Raw genomic sequence first — 23,502 nt, 5'->3', positions numbered from 1 at the left:
AGAGAATGCTTTTGTGAATGACTCTCAAGATGTGCGTTTCTTTTTGTTGCATATACTCATGCATACTCAATAATGTCAACATGCACATCGTTAAAACAACAATTATCATATTATTGTAGACAATAAATATCACACACCTACAAGTGTTCAGTCATATGTTTTTGTGTGTGTGTTTAGGAAGGAGTGCCCCGTCTCTCTGGGTATCTTTTCATTGCCGGGAAGTGATGTAATGAGCCCTGATCTGCACAGAGAAGCTGTGGAGACTCCAGGAACGGACACATGGAGATATAACAATCTCAGCCACCCTCGCTCCAACACCAGCCTCAAGGTGAGAAACGCGCCGGTTTACAGATTAATTACTTACGAGGAGTGAGAATCTTCAGGCACTTCACGATCCGATTCCAAAACGATTCTCTATCTACATTTTTTTCCTAATGAATTCTTCTGCTGTGCAAATACATCTTTACAACTTTACATTTTAACCAAAATTGCAGTTTCTATGCTTTTTGTTTATAGTTGGAATCTCTCTAAGTCAGTACTGCCATCTTAAAAATAGCTAGGGGTGTGAATCTTCACTGGTCACGAGACTTGTAGAAGCAAGATAAAATGACACGGTTGCTTAGAATAGTAAAACAGGGTTTTACTTGGGTTTCCGGTATAGTCTACAGCTTTAGTTGAAAGAGCTTTTTTAGAAATATTGATATGTAATGAAATGTGTCAATTCCCAGCCCTACTAGCGAGTGATCATGTCCTCATCCGAGCAGGCTGTTATCTGCTTCCCAGAAAGTGAACATGGGTTTGGGGGAATAAAGGCGATGACGACACCGTTAGTTTGCTTTGAGAGAGCTTCCCCCTCTGAATGGATCCGCACCGAACATATGTGACCCTGCAGCACAAAAGCAGTGTTAAGTCGCTGGGGTATATTTGTAGCAATAGCCAACAATACATTGTTGCATTGCTAAGAACTTAATTTGAACAACTTTAAAGATGATTTTCTCAATATTTAGATTTTTTTGCACCCTCAGATTCCAGATTTTCAAATAGTTGTATCTCAGCCAAATATTGTTCTATCCTAACAAACCATACATCAATGGAAAGATTATTTATTCAGCTTTCATATGATTCCATATCAACCTTCCATCTCCCATAGAGATACATGCACTAGGCCCCTTCATACATATTAATGTTAATGAAGTAATCATTTGCCGACAACCTCTTCCTGCCGTGTTTACATTCACAACCCTCTCAAAACTCAAGACAAACAAACCACTCAAACTGGGTAGTTCTCACCAAGAATATTTCAAGATTTTGAGGAACAGATGTGCAAGTTGTGGGGAAAGCCCATCTCGACGGATCCACTGGACTGATCTGAATCCTCTCCTCTCTCCTGGTTCACATTGATTTTGTCAGGAACGAAGGCATTGTCAATCTCTCACGTCCTAGAACAGCCCGACCTTGAAACGTCTCAGTGCAAGGGTGTTGCTTGAGCCTGATGCAGGAGTTTTTGAAGCATTACGGTCATATTTCAGCTTACACTGTTGGAGTCTGATGGTATGTGATGAGCACTTCTACCATCAGAAATCCTTGTTTACTTCTGTACCATCTCATACTGTTCTTCCCAAGGATGGAGACTTCATTCTTTTCTACTTTATATGCACTTCTCATACCTTGTATTCCCTCATTTTCCATTTATTTCTTGTTTTCTTGACTGTGCTTTTTTCTGTCATGATTTGACCTACTTACTATTGTTTTCATCTCGAAAGATATGAGAACTTAATTTCTTATTTTTTTGTCATAGAAAAGTACAGATCCCTGTGCATGACATGCAGAAGAAAAATTTTATTAATTTTAAAATTAATTTGTCGCCATGTTGTATTAATACAATTAAATCATGGTCACAATTTAATTAAATTGAGAGAATAAATTAGTACAATATGGCCGCAAACTTAAATCAGAGAATAAATCAAAAGGTCTTTTTTTTTTAAATTTTCGATTTAATCATAGAAAAGTACAGAGCTCCATGCATTTTTATGGGTATTCTGGTGCACCTTCACAAAATCAGCAAGGTGCATTTTTTTATCTGACTTTCCCATTGGTTAATTGTAAGTTTAAAGCTTGTCTTTTTGTATTTAAATTCGTTTTTTGTATTTGCAATCTTTTAGCCCTGATGAAGGTCTGTGTGCCGAAACACGTTGGCAATGTATATATTATTCTTTTCAGTTTTACTTCTTTTTTATTTCTCCACTTTGCAAGTGTTGCTGCAATCCCTTAAAATACAGAGCCTCATGCATGACATGTGGGGAAACAAAATAGATATCGTGGCCACAAATTAAGAATTTGTTTTCTTGACTTATTAATTTGCAGCCACATTTTACAATTTTTTTACCTAATTTTAATTTAGTTAAATCATGCCACTATAGCGTTATTTATCTAAAACCAGGAAGCAAATTAATAAGTTATAATAAAGGAACTAATTCTTAATTCGTGGCTACTATATCTTGTTTTGTTTTTTTATTTTTTTTCCCCCTCTGCATGCCATGTGTGGAGCTCAGTGATCTTTTTATGTGAAGGTTTTGGTGTTACAATTAGCTGAACTAATCAGGGGATTTGTTAAAAAATAATCTTATGCTAAATAGGAAGTATTGTTGCACTCAGACAAATGTATTACTTCATGTATTTCAGTCAATAAGACTTATCACAGAACAAGACTAAAAGGTCTGGCAAAACTATTTTATTTTTTATTTTAAAATTTATTTTATATGACAAGCTTCATATAGTGTGCAAACAACAATTTTTTTTGTTTTGTTAAAATGAACATCAGGCACTCTTTCCAATTCATTTGCAAGAAGGTGCAGAGCTGTAGGTGCTACACACATACAGAAACTGCTGGCTCAAACCGCTTGGCAACTTGTCTTGTTCTTCTGGTGTTTATGAATAATATTATCTGTTCAGCTTCATCCCTATTTACCTCATCGTGACTTGATGCATTCATCAGTCTGGCATCATAAAGTTTGTGAAAGCTCAAGCCCTTTTTTAATACAAAAAAGTCACAGTAGGTGTACATCAAACTCTGTTATTTGAGAAGATCAATGAATATTTGATTTCTCATTATAAGACCCCATCAAGGCCACTGGTGAGTCGTCTCGGGTTCAGACTCCCACTGTGGACTGATACAGACAGGCCTTTGTGTGCTCTGTGACTCTGCATTTCTCTCCATATCATCCCCCAGAGTCTCAGCACTGCTGCTTCTGAGAGACATGAGAAACTAGGCCATGACTTGCTGACAGCCTCTCCTCAGGTTTAACGGCTCTGAACCTCCACGCTGAGAAAAAGTGGGCACATGCTGGCATGGAAACCCGAGAGAGTATGGGAGCATCTTGCAAACAAGGTTTTGTGTGTGCGCACTTGTGCTTTTGTTGGCTTGTGCGCATATGTCAAGGAGAAGAAAGAGCGCTTTGAAGTTTGTGCTTTCCAAACAGGTGTGTAAAACCTGCTATCGGTCCCTGTGGATTCATTGCACTTCCATAACCGATTGATTTTAATGAGAGCTTTGGTTTTTTATAGAGCACGGTCACCAGGTGTAGTGCTGTTTAAAAAAAGCTACATTAATAAAACATCTCATTATCTGAAGAGCCGGAGGGCACTGGCCTCACAATATGCCATCATACTGTCTTGCCTCTGTGTATACAAACAAAAGAAGCAAGAAACTTCAACACATTCAGATTTTCACTTATGTTTCTTCTGATGTTCTGTGTTAATAGAGAAAGACATTCAGAGCATGTGAGCATTCAGGCTGATTGTACAAAAAAATTTACCTAAACATACAATTCACTGCAGTTTCCAGCTGAAATGAACACTAGTGGCAGTAAAACGCCAACAACTTTTATCCCTTTTCACACAGATTATGATTATAGAGGCAGATTGTCGATTAATGAAGACTTATTTTTGCCTGGTTTCTTGCACAATACTATGTTATGAGTTCAAAACACTTTTACCATAGTGCATGATTTGTAAACTAATACATTTTGATGTTTGCATCTCATAAGCAGCTCCATATGTGTGTCTTTTCTGATGTAAACTTGCTCGGTAGCGCACCCGGTGCAGCATTGCACTTGTGATGTGAAGCGCTCGGGTACGAGTCCGTCAAACACCAGTCATGATAAAAGAGCTCAGAGACTTGTAGAAGCAAGATAAAATGACATGGTTGCTTCAGCACATGTGTTTTAATCTCACGTTTGCTTTTGTTATTTTGTTAGTGTCGGTGTTACGTTCATTTCAAACGTGGTTAACCTTTTAGCGCCACTTCATTTGTGAAATGCCACGATATGTACAACATCCAACGTAATAAAACATTGCCAGATTCACATTCATCTGTTTTGGATAAAACAAAATGCGCTTTGAAATGTCACTGGACATTTCACTTTGAAAGTGTAGCCAAACGTATAATCAAAAGTAGCACCGTGATATAATTTTGCAGAACCCATGCACGTTTTTTCAAGTGAGCCTGGTTTGATATTAAGGTATCACAAAAGTTTTTATTACAGTGGCCAAAAAAATGGTCTTTGAAGTCAAAATGTCTTTTTTGCAGTGCATGAACCTTGTTTTATTGTGTTGTGTACTGTCATTGTTCTGTCATTATAAGGAAGAAAATGTCTTGGTAATCTGCCAGTGAGTTTCTGGTTTGACATTAGCATCTGGTTTTAAAGCTTTAGTTCAATCTGGCTCCATTAAAAAGTGCACCATAAAAATACACAAAGAAAGTGTCTGCCATGCGTTGATCGACCATGAAAGACAGATTATGTGTAATCCTGGCCTACAGTTAATTTTACTGTAGTTACAGCTTAATCTGGATTTGACAAGCGGACTCCTGATGCTTTTTGGGAAGGACTGGCCTGATTTTCTTTTTACATAATGGCAATGCAGTTCCCATCAGCCACCTGGCAGAGTGTGTGATAAACAGAAAAAAGGGGGCAGTGCAATGTTGCTTACTGTACGTTTCTCTCTGGGCAGCTGGAGGCGAATGAATCCCTCGGGAGAGGGGATGGTAAGAGTTCACAGGAGAATTTGGAGACCCAGTGGAGCGACTCCAGTAAGGTAGTCCCGTCTGCTAGTCCTGCTGTAATCTCCACAGCAGCCGCAGTGCAGTGCAGTGTGTAGTGTGCTGTGTTTGGCTCGTCTCCAGTGCATCCACACACTGCTGTCTGCAACCACATACTAACATATAAACAACATCTAGGCCAACTCACATAGGAGTGAGCACCAAAGCCATCGCTCACGAATGCAGTCAGTGCCTCTGGTGGTGTCGGAGTTAAACTGTAGTTGTGGTTGCTGTCAGCATCTGTGTGGTTGATGTTATTGCTTGCAGTTTCAGTTGCAAGTGTAGTCAAAATAATATTCCCGGTTATTTTCAACTTCTAACTTCTCAAAATAGCAACCGTGTATGAGGTCTTTACGATACTTTTATTAAATGCTTTATGAAGCTTGAAAGTTCTGTTTTTTAAAAAAGCTTCATTCCCTATTCATTGTATTGAAAAAAAAATTACCAGTGAACTGTAGTGCATAATAACCTGGAATATTTCTTCAAGTTTGTTTATTGTTAAGATAGCACTAAATCATGTTTGTTTTGTGGGTCAGTGTCCCCCCCCCCCCCGCTTAGTTTCTGTACTTTCACTAATTATTTATATTGTTAAAAGCTCAATGTACAAAGTGGAGACTAAAAATCACGTTTTGTTCATTGCTTGATTTTTCCTCTGATCATCTCTAGATACACTGCTGTTCAAAAGTTTGGGGTCGGTAAGATTTTTTTAAATGATTTTGAAAAAAGTCTCTTCTGCTCAGCAAGGCTGCATTTATTTGATCAAAAATACAGTAAAAATTGTGAAATATTATTACAATTTAAAATACATGTTTTCTATGTGATTATATGTTAAACTGTAATGTATTTCTGTGATGCGCAGCTGTATTTTCAGCATCATTACTCCAGTCTTCAGTGTCACATGATCTTCAGAAATCATTCTAATATGCTGATTATTAGAAACATTTCTGATTATTATCAATGCTGAAAACAGTCGTGCTGCACAATATTTTTGTGGAAACTGTGATGCATTTTATTTTTCAGGATTCACAGATGAATAGAAAGTTCAGAAGAACAGCATTGATTTGAAATAGAAATCTTTTGTCACATTATAAATGTCTCTACTGGCACTTTTGTTAAATTTAATGCATCCTTGATGAATAAAAGTATTAATTTCTTAAAACAAAAAATCTCACCCCAAACTTTTGAACAGTGGTGTGCATGTGCTGTAAGTGAAGAGTTTTTCTCTGCTATTTAGTATGATCTGGGATTGTTTGATTACTTAAAAGTCCATTATCAAATACAAGATTTACAAGCATACAAGATTTCAGTAGCATGGTGTGCAGAGCATGAGGTGATGATATTTAATGTGTTATTCTTCATGATTAATGTGGACGGTGCCCAGTCTCATTTAGCACATATGTGCGGTCCATGACTGTTTATTCATAAATGCTTCATATGACTCCAGTGCGAAGTTTATCGCTCATGCCGCCGGTAATGCTTCATGCTTCACACCTGGGGTTGTTTTCAGGATGAGCTTTCTGGTGCCGGTAGAAGAGAGTCCAAATCCAGCACAGCCATGTCTGCATCGGTGGACACGCCGCAGGGTTTGAGCAGAAACCTGGACTCCAGGAGAGCTAAACCAGACAGCAGGAAGAACATCGCTGTGGCATCAGAGACGCCGTCTACAGGTGACTCCTAATGTCTCAGAGTCCAAATGCAGTTTGTAATGCTCTGCTTTCGCTGCATGTTTCACTCAGGGTTTCAAGGGGTCCTTAAATCTTCAAATGTCTTCAATTCAGTTTGATCAAATGTAAGGCTATAAAGTCTTTAAAAATCATAAATGGTATAACAAAAGTCTTCATTATCATTTAAGCGGTCTTAAATTTGGGCGCAAAAAATTGCAATGCGGCCTAATGTGATTATTAAACTTCAAAAAGCTTAATTTGAATTAAAAGATAAAACATGGAGCTGTTGCGCATTCTAGAGGATTGGTCTTTAAGAGCACATTTATTCCAGATTGCTTATGATTTACAGTGTTTACACTTCATGGTGTTTCTATTGTAGTATGTTGTAGATAAGTGCATGGTTTATCTGTTTGAAAGAGCAGCTGGAAGTGGTAAAGCATATGCATTACAAAATAAGAGTCCTGGTGCATTTCGAGGTTGTTTATAATTAAAAGTCACGCATTATGCATAAAAATTATTATTTCTGGATATTATTGGTATTTTGGCTACACTATACACCATATACCTATACACAGGACTCTTATTTTGTAATGCATATGCTTTACCACTTCCAGCTGCTCTTTCAAACAGATAAACCATGCATTCATCTACAACATACAGTACTACAATAGAAACACCATGAAGTGTAAACACTGTAAATCATAAGTACTTATAAACAGCCAATATGCTAGTAATAGGCATGCTAATAAGCGACTAGTTAATAGTGAGAATTGGTCCCTAAACTAAAGTGTTATCGATATATATTAGTACATTAACTAATTTCAGTGCATATATATTGAATAAAACATGTTTAGAGTACGTTAAACTCACATTTGTCTTCTTTCGCAGTTGAATGAGTGAGATACAGGATTTATTTTGAGATTGGATGGGGTTGTTTTTTTAGTATAACCATACAGAATGTTTTTGCAGGTCTTTAAAAAAAGGTCTTAAATTTCTTTTTTAAAAACTCTGTAGATACCCTGTTTGCATATGATTTCACCACTGGAAAGATTTTAGTGCCTTCGTGAGGCAGCAGAACTTAGAAATGAACTTAAATGTTGCAAATGAAGACCAGTGTTTGTTGCACATAATTTTTATTTGGTATTACCACCATTTGCACAGTTTTTGTGTTTATTTTACCATTTATTCTCCATAAGCCACACTTTTGCAAGAATCTGCATTTGCTTGATGTACATATGTGACCCAGGAGCACAAAACCAGTCATAAGAAAGCCGAATAAATAATCTTTCCATTGATGTATGGTTTGTTAGGATAGGACGATATTTGGCTGAGATACAGCTATTTGAAAATCTGGAATCTGAGGGTGCAAAAAAATCTAAATATTGAGAAAATCATCTTTAAAGTTGTCCAAATGAAGTTCTTAGCAATGCATATTACTAATCAAAAATTAAGTTTTGATATATTTACGGTAGGAAATGTACTAAATATCTTCAAGGAACATGATCTTTTCTTAATATCCTAATGATTTTTGGCATAAAAGAAAAATGTATAATTTTGACCCATACAATGTATTGTTGGCTATTGCTACAAATATACCCCAGCGACTTAACACTGCTTTTGTGCTGCAGGGTCACAAATGTTCAAACGACTATCACATGTCTGCACCAAAGCCTCTAGTGTGACAGTGAAATAATGAATTGTATAGATGAATTTTAACGTGTCAGACCATTTGAAACACACCTAACTGATACGTTTCTGTGCTCAGGAGCTGATCCAAGTGAGAATGCAGAGCGATCGGAGGTCCAGGCGATCATTGAGTCCACACCAGAGCTGGACATGAACCTCAGCGGATGCAAAGGCTCCAGGTAAATCCACACTGATTCAGTCATTCGCTCACGGTACTCGCACTTATCACACCGACCCAGCGGCCTTCATTTTCCGCTCTCAGAGGACCTTCATTCCAAACTGGACATTGGTAGGCAAAGCAGGTTTTTCTGTCTCATGTCTGTTCATCGTCTCGGTCTCTCTCCAGCACTCCCACTAAAGGCTTGGAGAACATGGCCTTCGACCGTAACACTGACTCTCTCTTTGAGGAGCTCTCGTCAGCAGGAACCGATCTCATAGCAGACGTGGATGAAGGTGCAGATCTGCTGGGTGAGTTCTCAGTCTGTTTTCTGCCACAACAAATGAACATTTACTCATTACACCCATGTGGCTTTCTTTCTGAAATGACGGCTTTTTGAAGAATATCCCGGCCTTTCATCAATATAATGAAAGCAAGTGAGATCTGAGGCTGTCAAGCTCAGTAAAAGTGTCATAAAAGTGGTACAAATAACTCATGCATGAGTTGTTAAGTTTTTGAATCTTTTCCTTGCCTCTTCACAAGACTGACATCTGATTTGTGAATGAATTGCTCTGGATCTTTTCAGTTAAAGTAAATCTTTTAATTCACAGATTGTTTCATCACAGAATGATTCATTCATGAATCAAACTTATTCGCTTCTCAAGTGAATAGTGATTTCAGTATGTTATCATATGACTTCAGAAATGCTGTTACGATGCTTTTGTTTTCTGTCTGACGGTTGAAAGCACTTGATTCAAAGCAGGTTATTATAGTTTCAGTAAAACTCAAACCATAAAAAATTAAAATCATTGCTGGAAATTAGCTTAAATAAAATATACAATTTGAACTTATTTTATCATTTAAATGTTGTTTTACTTGATGTATTAAAACAGAACTTGTGTAAGCATATTTAAAAAAGAAAAACTTATAAAATGACGAAAAATTGCAAAAACTTTAAAATTGAAATGAAAACAGAAAAAATATTTTAAAACTCATTCAAAATATTAATAAAAAGCTATATAGGCGTTTAAAAAAACTAATAAAAATGACAAGACACTGAAAATTTCCTAAAAGTTTAAAATTTAAATGAAAACTGAAAAGAAATAAAAAAGTATTCAAAATATGAATAAAAAGTATATAGGCATATTTAAAAGACAAAAACAAAAAACACTAAAAATGCTAAAACTCAATTCAAAATATTAATAAAACTATATATGCATATTTAGTGCACAAACACTAATTTCTAAAATTTTTACTAAATTAAATATAAAATATATGAATAAATTCTAATGCAAAATATTAACAAAAACTATAATAGTACCTCAATGATGCTAAAATAACACTGATTCGAAATGTTTCCTTTTGAGCAAGAAACTCCAAATCGCATGATTCTTGATCGTTTCTGTGTGTGTGAGTGAGAGTGTGGAGTGTGTGTGCTGTGGTGAGTGTGTGTGTGTGTGTGTGTGTGTGTGTGTGAGTGAGTGTGTGTGACTGTTGTTGTGTTTTTTCCCCTTCGTGTCATTCTCCTCTAGTGGAGACATCAGTCATCAGCTGCTTTTATTCATCTTTTTATCTAACCCCATCATTCCTCACTAATGTTCACAGCCCATCTAATCATGTTGTTTTTCCTCCATGTCTGTGGCGCTTCATTTGTGGCTTTTCTTTCCCCCAGACGAGTTCTCTGGTGTGTATGTTTACACTGCTCTTTATTTTGTTCACCGTATCCTCACCAGGTGCTACGCGACAAGTTTCCAGCAACAAGTAGCTTGTCTGTCCACACTGAAGCAAAGCACATGGATGTTTATAGCAAGATGTTGATGCATAAATTGCATAAAATTGCTTGTGGCAGCTGGTTAATATAAATTCAGATTTACAAGGAATTGAGAGCTTTTATTGCTTAATCGTGTTGCATCTGGTTTGATACAGTTTTTCTTTCATAGATCCTTAATAATTTAATGTCATCTGTTTTTGTCATTAACTGACCCTTTGCTCGTTCTTTGGTTTGCATGCTAATTTTAGACCTTAATTTCTTTGGTGAGCATGATTTCCTGATCATTTCTTTTCTCTGGTAAAGTGTTCTCGGTCTCATAAGTAATCAAATCAGCATCCGTAGGGATTTTAGCGATCTGTGCTTGATTTATATTGTTGTCATGCAGGTATGGGTCGTGAAGTCGAACACCTGATACATGAGAACACGCAGCTGCTGGAGACAAAGTAAGTCAAGATGTGGCATTGTTATGTGGCTTATGCCAGCTGAAAAACACCAAATGGTTTGCATTTCGTCCAGATTTACTCCATATGCAATGCTTCTTCTGCCATCTACTGTTTTAAAGGAGTTACAGCAATGCTTGAGTGAAAGCAACTACACTGAAAAGTCAAAATGACTGCAGTGATCTTGTTTTGTGAATTATACTAGATTAAAATACCAACATAATGCTAGTATGAAATCCGTATGAAGTAAGTAGCCTTACAGATTTGCATTTTTAATATAAAGCACACAATTCTTGGTTCAGTTTAGGTCTGATGTAACTGAAAGTAATAAAGGTATTTCAGTCGATTCAGTGAGTGAACGAGCCATTAAAAGAAATTTAAAATTGAAATGAAAACAGAAAAAAAATATTTAAAAACTCATTCAAAATATTAATAAAAAACTATATGGGCATTTAAAAAAAAACTAATAAAAACACACAAAAAATGCTTAAAGTAACATTTAAATGAATACAGAAAATATTGAAAAACTAATTCAAAATATTAAAAAACTATAGGCATATTAGAAAAAAAATAAATAAAAATGACAAAATGCTGAAAATTTCCTAAAAGTTTAAAATGTAAATGAAAACTGAAAATATAAAAAAATTATTCAAAATATGAAGAAAAACTATATAGGCATATTTAAAAAAACTAAAACTAAAAAAAAAATGAGAGGGAAAAAAAACCCACCAAAAATGCTAAAACTCAATTCAAAATATAAAAAAAAAAAAGTCAATCGATTCAGTGAGTGAACGAGTCATTTTCTCTGATAATAATTAGTTTGAGTCTTTGAATGATTCATTAAAAAGAACTGGATTAAATTGCCTTTGAATCAGACATCGCTGGACGTTCTGTATATTTATTGTCTGTCTTATACAATCAGACAGGATCAAGCAATAGAAATGCATATCTAATGTCTGTATTATTTCACAGCATGCAGTTTTTCCCAATGCATTCAATCATAACTTTACTATAGTCGTGCATGAATGCTGACATAAATGATGAAAAACACACTGATTTATGAAATGCAACTATTGTTGTGTGTTTGCTGCAGGAACGCTCTGAATGTGGTGAAGAACGACCTGATCGCTCGTGTGGATGAGCTGGTGTGTGAGAAGGACGTTCTTCAGGGCGAGCTGGAGGTCCTGAAACAGGCCAAAGACAGACTGGAGGAGAGGAACAAAGAGCTGGAGGAGGAGCTCAAGAAGTGCGTCATTAGACTCTGTGACATAGATCAGCAATCCAGCCAAAGAGCAGCTTTTCTTGAGCGACGCTTGTGTGTTTTTGTGCAAACAGAGTCCGAGCTGAGCTGGAGGAAGCCAAACTGAAGACTAAAGAGGACGATGATGTAAGCCAGAATTACAAATCTGTCTGGACGCAGTGTGAATTAGGATTAGATTTCAGCTGTATAAGATTGGGATTCAATAATAATATTAATAAATTAATATTTCATAATACGTATATTAATTATAGTACTTTACAGTATGTCGAACTTAATTCATTCACTTGCAAGAGTTAAACCCTCAAACTTTATTTTCTTAACTGAAACTCTGCTGTTTGAATGAGATTGGGATTTAATAATAATAATAATATTTCTAAGACACAAATATGTTACTATTGAAATGCAACTGCAAAAATAATATTTTCCTAATAAGTATATAACTACTTTACTTAAAACTAGTAAAATTACAATACTTATGACTTAATTTCTTTACTTGAAAGAGTTAAACCCTCAAACTTTATTTTCTTATCAACTGCAACTCTGCAAAATTGGGATTTAATAATAATATTAATAATAATTCTAAGGCAGAAATATGTTACTATTGTAATACAACTGCAAAAATAATATTTTAATAATAATATCATATTTTCATAATAATTTCATATATTTATTTGACTTAAAACTAGTAAAATTACAATACTAATATTATAAGACTTAATTTCTTTACTTGAAAGAGTTGCTTGTGAAAAATAAATAGCTATAAAGCTTTAGTATTTTCTTCACAACTGAAACTCTGAGATTCTATCACTTTAGTTTATAGACCAGTTCTCACTATTAACTAGTTGCTTATTAGCATGCATATTACTAGCATATTGGTTGTTTATTAGTACTTATAAAGCATATATTAATGCCTTATTCTGCATGACCATAATTTAGATCCCTTGATTTAATAATAATAAGAACACAGAAATATATTACTATTGTAATACAACTGCACTGTAAAAAAAGAAGAAAAAAAGTTTTATAATAATTATATTAATTTTTACTGTAGTAAAATTACAATATGCATTCTCTTGCAAATTAATAAAGTTCCCTCAAGCTTTAGTATTTGCTTATCAGCTGAAACTGCTGTCTGAGATTGAGATTCCATAATAATAAAAATAATAATAATTTTTCAAATACATGTATATATATTACTATTGTAATGCAACTGCACTGTAAAATATTTCAAAAGTAAAAAAATTTTTTTTACCTTTACAGTCGTAAATTTGCAGTACGTATGATTTAATCTCTTCGCTTTCAAGCTTTTATCAAGCTTTTATTTTGGCAGAAAACTGCAGTCAGATGTTTAAGTCTCTGGATTAGTAAAAAGAAGCGCTTGTAAACCTGTGCTCACAGTCAAATGCTGTAACAAATGATGGAAATTATGCAAATGTGAAAATAAAGCATGTTGCGTTCTCAGACGGATGTTGAACTCGCAGCACATGCAGAGACGTACCGATACGGAAGCAGTATTTTAGACAATGCTATTTCAAACGATCAGTTTTACTGTGCTGAACAATAACGGGCCGTGTTTCCCTCAGAGCGGAGTGCCGACGGCCCAGCGCAAGCGCTTCACGCGGGTGGAGATGGCCCGAGTCCTGATGGAGAGAAACCAGTATAAAGAGAGGCTGATGGAGCTGCAGGAGGCCGTCAGGTGGACGGAGATGATACGGTCAGCCACACCAATCTCACACATGCTCAAACCATCACGAGTATCACGAGTTTTGATCGTGGGCGATTAAAACGTCTCCATGATCTGCTACGGCGCACATTCTATCAGCTGCAGTTCTGGCGCCTCCGTCTCAATACGAAGAGTTCATTTGCAAAAACCGATAATCTGCACTTTAAAAATTAAAAAAAAAAAATTCTCCACATTCAGCGCGATCTGAACCCTAAACACGTTTTGTCAAAAAAGCCGGTTTTGTCCACTTTCAAGGCATCGAGTTCACGTTTTACTGCAGAAGCCGACAAGCGCCTTGTTGTTGTTTTTGAACAGAAGCCGATAAATCCATTTCAGCGAATCAGCGCGCTGTATTCAGGTCAGGTGACAAGGCTACTTTCACTCTGAAAAGACGTGCTAGCTGAGAGGAGTCTCGTCAAAGCTGACTAAAAGTGATCGAGGATCATTTCGACGAACTTGATGAACCTGTGATATCTTCTTCAGGGAGAAAAAGGAAAATAAATGCAAAATCAGCGCGTTATAATGGTGAAGGAAAAGCTCCGTGTATTGCGTGTAATTACATCCATACAGTTTATGATCACAACAACAACGTTTGTCAGGCGTCTACATTATCATCTGAGGAGATTACAAAGATTAAACCAGTGTTTTTTAAACTCTAAAACATGAAATGTGGAGTTATCTGCTTTTGCTATAAAACAAACCTTTAATATGTACAAAAAACATACTTTCAATTAACTTAAATTTTGTAAATTACCTGTATTTGTTTACGTTATTATTACTTAATCAAAACAACCCAACTGCAGTTTGATTGATATTACTTGGAATGCACAATAAAAAAAAAAACGTGATTTCTGAAAAAAATTAAAAATGGAGTTATCGGTTTTTGCAAATGAACTCTTCATATACTGTACAACACCACATACATTCACATCAAATGTTACTCAGCGGTAGCACTTATTCACAATCACAAAAGTACATTATTTGCATGTGCTTTAAAGCCTTGCCGGTTAAACATTTCATTCTGACATGGTCTTTTTCTGAGCGCGTGCGTACACCTGAAGCGAGCACACGCTAAAAAGCCTGTCAAACAGCGCCTGATTACAGGACTGTGTTATCTTTCGCATCTGATTGCGCTAATACTGTCAAAAACACATGAGGTTTACATATGAACACAGTTGGTTATGTCTAAAGTGAAAGTAAAAAGTTGAGATAAAACAGATGCGTGTAGGTCTTAAAGTGACAGCAGTCTAATAGTACTAAACATGCTGCCGCTTGTCATTAAAGGAAAAGTTCACCCAAAAATTAAAATCCTGTCACTATTTACTCACTCTCATGTTGTACCACACCTGAATGAATTTCTTTCCTGTGCTGAACACAAAAGAAGATATTTTGAAGAACCTGGGAACCAAACAGTTGCTGGTCCCCATTGACTTTGATAGTAGGAAAAAAAATACTATGGAAGTCACTGGGGACCAGAAACTGTTTAGTTTCCCACATTCTTCAAAATAACTTCTTTTGTGTTCAGCACAGGAAAGAAATTCATTCAGGTTTAAAACAGCTTGAGAGTGAGTAAATGATGACAGAATTTAAATTTTTGGGTGAACTGTCCCTTTAATGTTAATAAAACGACAAAACAGAGAGCAATCACTCACTGCTCTTGACTGAAGAACTTTAATACAGTTGCTTTAATAAGAATCAATGCATGTGTATAGTGTTTTATTTTTATATTTATTCATTCAGTTTCTTGAATGCTACTGCTAAATACACCTACTGTATCTGAAAAATAAAGCACTGTTTGTTTTATGTGTATTTGTAATAAGTATCTTCGTTCTTATTTTTTAATAACAAAGATAAAATAATGACAAAGATTTTTACCTTCGCCCACTTTGTCCTAAATATCATCCATTCTTTTGTAATTTTCTATTTTGTTACCTTGTAAGGCTTTGTTTTTAAAATAGGGAAATTAGTTTGGCTGTGCTGCTCAGAAAACGTGCAAAATAGTAAAACCAACGTGATAGAGAATCGTGATAAAATCGTGATTTTCCTGAAAAAAAAATTGTTTTGTTCAATGCAGAGCGTCGAGAGAGAATCCAGCCTTGACTGAGAAGAAAAAGTCCAGTGTCTGGCAGTTGTAAGCAACCTTTCTTCATTCTCCTCAAAGTTGGTGTTACATTGCTTTGTGTGGTTTGGCATTGAAACGATGTTTCCCCCTCTCATTTTATATCCCCCTTTTATGTGTTTTCCTTCTAGGATGTACGTAAATCTTAGAAATCCTAGTAAATCTTGCACTTGGTTTGATCCTCGAATCCAAAAATGTGTTCTTGGGCATGGGAATGCTGTTTCTTTAAAGCTTTAACAGGAATGGAACAAAAGCATAACAGGAGTTTATGCTACATTAAACTTTACTAATGCTCAAGCGTTCATTACACGCATTTTTAAAGGATTTAGCACGTCAGTGTCAGAAAGCAGCCTGCGGGGGGCTTGTTTTGTTGGTTTGAAATGCCATTCACAGGTCATGCCGGTCTACTCTGGGTTTTGCATTTGGGGGCATTTAAGGTTTTGCATCTATTTTAAACCCATTCGTTCTCCTCTTGTGTGCTCGTGTGTTGTCCGTAACCCTCCTCATGTCGTCCTGTGTGTTTGCAGAAGGTGTGTTGGGTCAGGGGACAGAGCTTTCACAGACAGATCATCAGATGTTTGTTTAGATTCAGATCTTTGAATGTTTCTGGAAGGATTTGCATGGTGTGGTGTTTGATAAAGTGCAAAATTAGAAGAGCTTTATTCAGGAGTTTCAGGTCACATTTGTGACCCTGGAGCACAAAACCAGTCTTAAGTGTCAATTTTTTTAAATTGAGATTTATGCATCAATATATAAGAATAATAAGCTTTCCATTGATGTATGGTTTGTTAGGATAGGACAATATTTGGCTGAGATGCAACTATTTGAATATCTGGAATCTGAGGGTGCAAAAAAATCTAAATATTGAGAAAATCATCTTTAAAGTTGTTCAAATTAAGTTCTTAGCAATGCATATTACTAATCAAACATTAAGTTTTGATATATTTACAGTAGGAAATTTACAAAATATCTTCATGGAACATGATCTTTACTTAATATCCTAATGATTTTTGGCATAAAAGAAACATTTATAATTTTGACCCATACAATGTATTGTTGGCTATTGCTACAAATATACCCCAGCAAAATATTAGATCATAGTATTAATATTTCCCTTTATTTATTTATTAATGGAATTTTAGATTTTCTGAAACAACTGTATATGTACACTACTATTCAAAAGTGTGGGGTTTGTAAGTTTTTTTTTTATGTTTTTGAAATAAGTCTCACCAAGGCTGCATTTATTTGATTGAAAATACAGTAAAAACAGTAACAATTGTGCAATATTATTATAATTTCAAACAGCTAACTGCATTTATTTGAAATAGAATCTTTTGCAACATTATAAATGTCTTTACTGTCACTTTTGATCAATTTAATGCATCCCTGATGAATGAAAATATTAATTTCTTTCAAAAAGCTCTGGAACAGTAGTGTATTAAGTGGTGTAACGTAGAAAGTGAAGGTTTGTTCAGCATGTGCTGTCTGGGGTTAGATATCTGACGGTTGGTTTGTCGCAGAGCTGTGTGAAGAGCTTGCCACATGTTAGGGACGTGACCCCACAACCCCATAACGGTTAACCTTTGACCTCTAACTGCTGCTTGTCTGCATATGAGTCTCTGTCTGTGTCTCTCTCCCCACGTCCCTCAGTTTCAGCAGGCTCTTCAGCTCTTCGTCCAGCACCACAGCCCAAAAACCAGACGCAGCGGTTAACATGAAGTACAACGCACCCAGGTCACACATCGTACCCTCGGTGAAGAAGAGGAGCAGCACGCTCGCTCAGCTGCCTAGTGACAAATCCAGAGCCTTTGACTTCCTCAATGAGGAGTGAGTGGCTCTCATTCAGATGCCTCTACACTGTGATGTCCGTATTTTCCGATCTGAAGTATGACCCACATGAGTTGCAGAGAGTGCGAGAGTGTGTGTGTGTGTGTGTGTGTGTGTGTGTGCGCGAAAAAGAGAAAAAACACTGCTCTTGCGTCTTAGCCTGGGTCCGAAATTAAAACTTGACAAGCATCAGATGTGTTCTTTTACATGCGAGCAGCTCATGAATCCAATGTCTTCAGAGTCGGTTTGCCGTTCCTCACAAACTCCATCTCTGCAACCGTGCAGCTTCCCAAATGTGTAATCAGAATCGTTGATAAGCCTGTCCTCAACAAAACAAAAGCTTTAAGCTCTCCTAGTGCCAAAATAAGAGTTCTGTAGTTTTACAATTAAAAGCAAAGTAATCCAGATCCATAAATATTAATATTGTAATTTTACTGTTGTTCTTTATTTTTTAGTATAATAGTATTTCTTTATTGTTTTGATTTAGTATTTTTATAATTTAAAATATGATAAAATACAAATATTTTCTGAATAAACAAATAATAGTTATTATTACTGTCATTATAATATAATAAATATTAATTTATTATAGTATAATAATAATAATAATAATAATAAATACTTTAATATATATATATATATATCTCTGTGTGTGTGTGTGTGTGTGTGTGTGTGTGTGTGTGTGTGAGTGTGTGTGACACAGGGCTGAGGTGGAGAATGTAGTGTCTCGTAGAGAGCAGAAGAGAGCTCAGTACAGGCAGGTGAAGGCTCATGTGCAGAAAGAGGACAGCCGCATGCAGGCGTACGGATGGAGTTTACCTCCAAAATACAAGGTAACGTCTCTGATGCTGTGTAACAGAGAAAGCAAAGATCACAATGAAAAGTTGCCTATTAATATACACTACCGCTCAAAAGTTTGGGATCAGTAAGACTTGTCATGTTTCTAAAGAAGTCTCTTCTGCTCATCAAGGCTGCATTTATTTGATCAAAAATACAGAAAAAAAACAGTAATCTTGCAAAATGTTATTACAATATAAAATAATGGTTTCTATTTTAATATCCTTTAAAATATAATTATTTCTGTGATGCAAAGCTGAATTTCCATCATCATTACTCCAGTATAAAGCGTCACATGATCTTCAGAAATCATTCTAATATGCTGATTTATTATTAGAATTATCAATGTTGTGCTGCCAAATATTTTTTTGGTAACTGCGATACTTTTTTCAGGATTCTTTGATGAATAAAAAGTTAAAAAGAACAGCATTTATTCAAAATATAAATCTTTTCTAACAATATAAATCTTTGCAATCACTTCTGATCAATTTAACACATCCTTGCTGAATTTTGAATATTAAAATACATAAAAAATCATAATAATATTTCACAATATTACATTTTTTCCTGTATATTTGATCAAATAAATGCAGCCTTGAGCAGAAGAGACTCCTGTAAAAAACATTAAAAATCGTTCTGTTCCCAAACTTTTGACCGCTAGTGTATACATTAAAAGTGTATTTTATACCTAATGGGTTGCTAAAAGTATTTTGTTAAAGCCGCCTTATTCTGTTTTCAAAGGTTGCAAATGGTGGACAAGCAGATAGTAAAATAAGAAATCTTCCAGTGCCCGTCTACATGCGACCGTTAGATGAGAAAGATGCTTCCATGAAGGTGAGACTGCTCTCTGATCGAGTCTTGAGCTCAGTCAGTGTCGTGGTTTGACGTGTTTGTCGTGTGTAGCTGTGGTGCGCTGCAGGAGTCAATCTGTCCGGTGGAAAGACACGAGACGGAGGCTCCATCGTGGGAGCGAGTGTGTTTTATAAAGATGTGTCTGGAGGAGAGAGCGGCCCCAGGAAGAAGAGAGGATCTCGGAGCAGTCTGGAGCGACTGGAGCAGGAACTCAAGGTCAGGAGCCCCAAAATATCACATGCATCTCGTGAAGAAGGACTTGGTTTTCTGCAGGCAACACCATTGGCTTTTCATGCAGTTGTGGAAAGCAAACATCTAAAATACACTTCAGTTTTCAATTACAATCTTTCTGAAAAAGTTTTTATCTGCACTTCAGCAACACTTATATACAGACTTTACAGATTAATTTCTATCTGTATTCTGAAGGCTTTTACACCGGGGTTTGTTCATGCATCATCATTCACACTGAGTGATAGACTATTTTATTCCTAAAAACATGGTGAAGATGTTTTTGTTTTGTCTGTTGACGGTATTTTCTGATTTATGGAGTGATAAAAAAATGAGAAATCCAGAATTCTGTCTGTAAAAACATTTCAACAAAATTCAAATTCATAATTCAAATTCAAAAAAATGTTTTTTTTTTGTTTTTTTTTATCCAGTGTTCAGATTTATGTTCTGGAAATGTATATGCAAATTAATGAATGAAAATGCAAATGAATGTATATTTAATGCATATTTTTTTGTATTTGGAAATAAAAATATACAAATTAAAAAAAATAAATAAATAAAAAAAAATTATATATATATATATAAAATCATTATTATAATTGATTTTTTTTAATTAACATAATTTATATAATTACACATTATATTACATACCAGTCAACAGTTTGGAATAATTATGCATTTTTAAAATGTTTTTAAAAGAAGTCTTGTGTGTGTGTGTGTGTGTGTGTGTGTGTGCAGGAGCAGCAGAAGGAGCTGCAGCACCAGGATGATCTCTCCAGTCTGGTGTGGATCTGCACCACCACACACACCTCCTCTAAAGTCATCGTCATCAACGCTAACCAGCCCGGAAACATCCTGGAGAGCTTCTTCGTCTGTAGCTCTCACGTGCTGTGCATCGCCAGCGTTCCCGGTCAGACGACACACTGAGGCCTTATTCATCATCTCCTCCAGCGCTTTCGGTTTGACGGGTTCTGTGTGTGTTTGTGTCAGGCGCTCGTGAAACAGACTATCCCTCCGGAGAGGAGCTGAGCGCAGACGCTGAGGCCGAAGGGGCTTCTGAAGTCAGCTCCACAGGCTCTGACGGAGGTCTGGATGGCATCACTGTCATGGGCTGCTCTGCAGAAGGACTCGTGGCCATCCCTCAAACCGTCTGCAACAACTCCATAGAGTCCTCAGACACCGGTAACACTAACAGACACAGCACTGCAGAAGATAGCATCAAGTCACGCGTTTGATTTTAAAGTCTGGACCACTTTACTCCATTTTTCATTCAACACAAACAAGAATAAAGTCTTATGAACTCCCAGGAAATAATGCACCAAATTGAACCTTCTGTAAAGAAAAGATGACTCGTGGTTAAAGGGAAGCATTTTACCTTTTTAAAGTCAACATGAAAACTAAATCTATCCTGTTTACTTCCTTGATACACATTCATGGTCTTATTATGAACAATTAATGGTATCACTTTAGTTTAGGGACCAATTCTCACTAGTAACTAGTTGCTTATTAGCATGCATATTAATACTTTTAAAGCACATATGTGACCCTGGACCACAAAACCAGTTTTAAGTGTCAATTTTAGGAAATTGAGATTTATGCATCATCTGAAAGCTGAATAAATAAATAAAATCTGGAATCTGAGGGTGCAAAAAAATTGAGAAAATCACCTTTAAAGTTGTCCAAATGAAGTTCTTAGCAATGCATATTACTAATCAAAAATTAAGTTTTGATATATTTACAGTAGGGAATTTACAAAATATCTTCATGGAACATGATCTTTACTTAATATCCTAATGATTTTTGGCATAAAAGAAAAATCAATAATTTTGACCCATACAATGTATTGTTGGCTATTGCTACAAATATACCCCAGCGACTTAAGACTGCTTTTGTGCTGCAGGGTCACATATTAATATCTTATTCTGCATGACCATATTTTAGATCCCTTAATCCTAACCAATACCTAAACTTAACAACTACCTTACTGACTATTAATAAGCAGTAATTAAGAGTTTATTGAGGTAAAAGTCGTAGTGAGAATAAAGTGTGATCTAATTAATATAAGCTTGTTACTACAAATAAATGAAATAAAATGTATTTGTAATCTTTTATCAGCAGTATGTGACCAATAGATTGGAAAAATTAGCCAAACATCTCTTTTGCAGAGTCTATTTCTGGCTGCTGCTACACAAAAACAGTGTATGAAAAATTGGAAACTCTCTTCCAAATGTTTCATGAATCCAAATTCTTCAGTAGAGGGAAAAAAGATAACATAAAATATTAAATCAAAGCTTACAAAATACATCAAAAATAAGTAACAACTAGTGTTAATTTTGTCAGCTATTTTTAATTTAGTCTTAGTCCTGTGTCAAATGTTACTTTTAGTTTTTATCATATTTAGTAAACTTGTCCTGTGTTAGTTTTAGTCTAGTTTTAGTCGACTTAATGTCTGAGCATTTTATTCTAGTATTAGTCAGTGGAAACTTACACATTGATTTTTGTCATATTTTCGTCTTACTGTACAATGGTTAAAATGATAAAAAATTATTATTTTGCTAAATTTTAATTGCAATGGTTGTTGTCATTTAGGAAATTAATTTTTACATTTCATCAGAAGTTTAATGACCTTATTATCACCTCGTCATCGTCTCGTTTCAGTCAGGGGAAAAAACTTTGTTGACGAACATTTTTCGTCATAGATTTCGTTAGCGAAATTAACACTAGTAACAACAAAAATTATTAAATAAATACATATGATAGTGGCTAAAGTTCAGAACATAATTGCCACGAGCAGCATAATTACCAAACGCCACATTTGAAAAGAAACAACACACTTTTCAAAAAGAAACAATCATAAAGAAACACTTTGGATTGTGTAGCACTTCACAAAAACTAAAAAAATTAACTAAAAAAAAAAACCTTAATGCATACAAAATACATTAGCATTTTTACAAAAAAAAGTCATATTTACGACAAAAACAAATGCAGAACAGTGCAAAATATTAATAAATGTTCCGTCTCTAAAACAACTTGGCTTTGCAAGTCAATTCAGATCCAGTCGATAAATATATTTTTTATATATTCTTATATTTTCTTGTTTGAATTTCCTGCTTCACTTGATCAGATTACAACAGAGTTCATATAAATTGAGTTGCAAACTGCATTTCATTCATTTTTGATGAATTTTACAAGATTAGCACAGTTATTTTAGCAGTCGTTATTAGTGTGAAGCTGCATGCAAACGTTCTGTATTGTGTAAAGCAGCTGTGAAGTCTCTCTGCAGACGAGGTAGCAGCAGCAGAAGAAGCTCTGGAGGCCACGGAGAGCCACAGCAACACACCTGCGGATGAGAGTCGGCCCGGGATCTACACCGAACACGTGTTCACTGACACGCCATCCAGCTACACGCAGAGGTGTGTGCCGCTTAGGGCTGCATAGGGGTGGAACATTTCCGGAAACTTTCCAAAAATCCCTGGAATATTCCCAAAAATCCGGGAAAGTTTCCAAAATATCTGGAACGTTTTGGAAATTTACTGGAAATTTTCCACCTTTTTGCAACCCTGGTGCCGCTTAGAGTTCATTTTGTCAGCCGTTTTAAATTAGTCTTAGTCTTAGTCCTGGTGTCAAATGTGACCCTGGACCACAAAACCAGTCATAAGGGTCAATTTTTTAAAATCTGAAAGCTGAATAAATAATCTTTCCATTGATGTATGGTTTGTTAGGATAGAACAATATTTGGCTGATACAACTATTTGAAAATCTGGAATCTGAGGGTGCAAAAAAATCAAAATATTGAGAAAATAAATGTTCAAAAGTTTTCCAAAGCACCGGGCAGACAA

At 35.6% G+C, this 23,502-nt stretch overlaps 1 protein-coding gene across 9 annotated transcripts in view; it reads left to right on the top strand.

The window, feature by feature from the left end:
- The window catches only part of LOC107693642 (C-Jun-amino-terminal kinase-interacting protein 4), a 56,968-nt gene that overhangs the window by 25,187 nt on the left and 8,279 nt on the right, over positions 1-23,502 (top strand). For 3 of the 9 annotated variants that reach the window (XM_016493095.1, XM_016493099.1, XM_016493098.1), the window contains 15 exons: positions 6,606-6,765; positions 8,528-8,627; positions 8,795-8,916; positions 10,762-10,819; positions 11,910-12,062; positions 12,152-12,203; positions 13,661-13,791; positions 15,875-15,931; positions 17,570-17,746; positions 18,450-18,579; positions 19,325-19,417; positions 19,487-19,651; positions 20,402-20,573; positions 20,654-20,845; positions 22,947-23,076. In XM_016493095.1, coding sequence (XP_016348581.1) covers positions 6,606-6,765; positions 8,528-8,627; positions 8,795-8,916; positions 10,762-10,819; positions 11,910-12,062; positions 12,152-12,203; positions 13,661-13,791; positions 15,875-15,931; positions 17,570-17,746; positions 18,450-18,579; positions 19,325-19,417; positions 19,487-19,651; positions 20,402-20,573; positions 20,654-20,845; positions 22,947-23,076 — 1,892 coding nt within the window. Of the gene's footprint in view, positions 1-179; positions 329-5,010; positions 5,095-6,605; positions 6,766-8,527; positions 8,628-8,794; positions 8,917-10,761; positions 10,820-11,909; positions 12,063-12,151; positions 12,204-13,660; positions 13,792-15,874; positions 15,932-17,569; positions 17,747-18,449; positions 18,580-19,324; positions 19,418-19,486; positions 19,652-20,401; positions 20,574-20,653; positions 20,846-22,946; positions 23,077-23,502 lie in introns of those variants that run through there. The other 6 variants (XM_016493101.1, XM_016493103.1, XM_016493100.1 and 3 more) reach the window with 6 other exon arrangements.

The sequence above is a fragment of the Sinocyclocheilus anshuiensis genome, unplaced genomic scaffold, assembly GCF_001515605.1.
Source record: "Sinocyclocheilus anshuiensis isolate Anshui unplaced genomic scaffold, SAMN03320099.WGS_v1.1 scaffold546, whole genome shotgun sequence".
NCBI classification, from domain to species: domain Eukaryota; kingdom Metazoa; phylum Chordata; class Actinopteri; order Cypriniformes; family Cyprinidae; genus Sinocyclocheilus; species Sinocyclocheilus anshuiensis.
The sequence above is the reverse complement of the archived record's forward strand: the minus strand, read 5'-3'. Positions and strand labels throughout refer to the sequence as shown.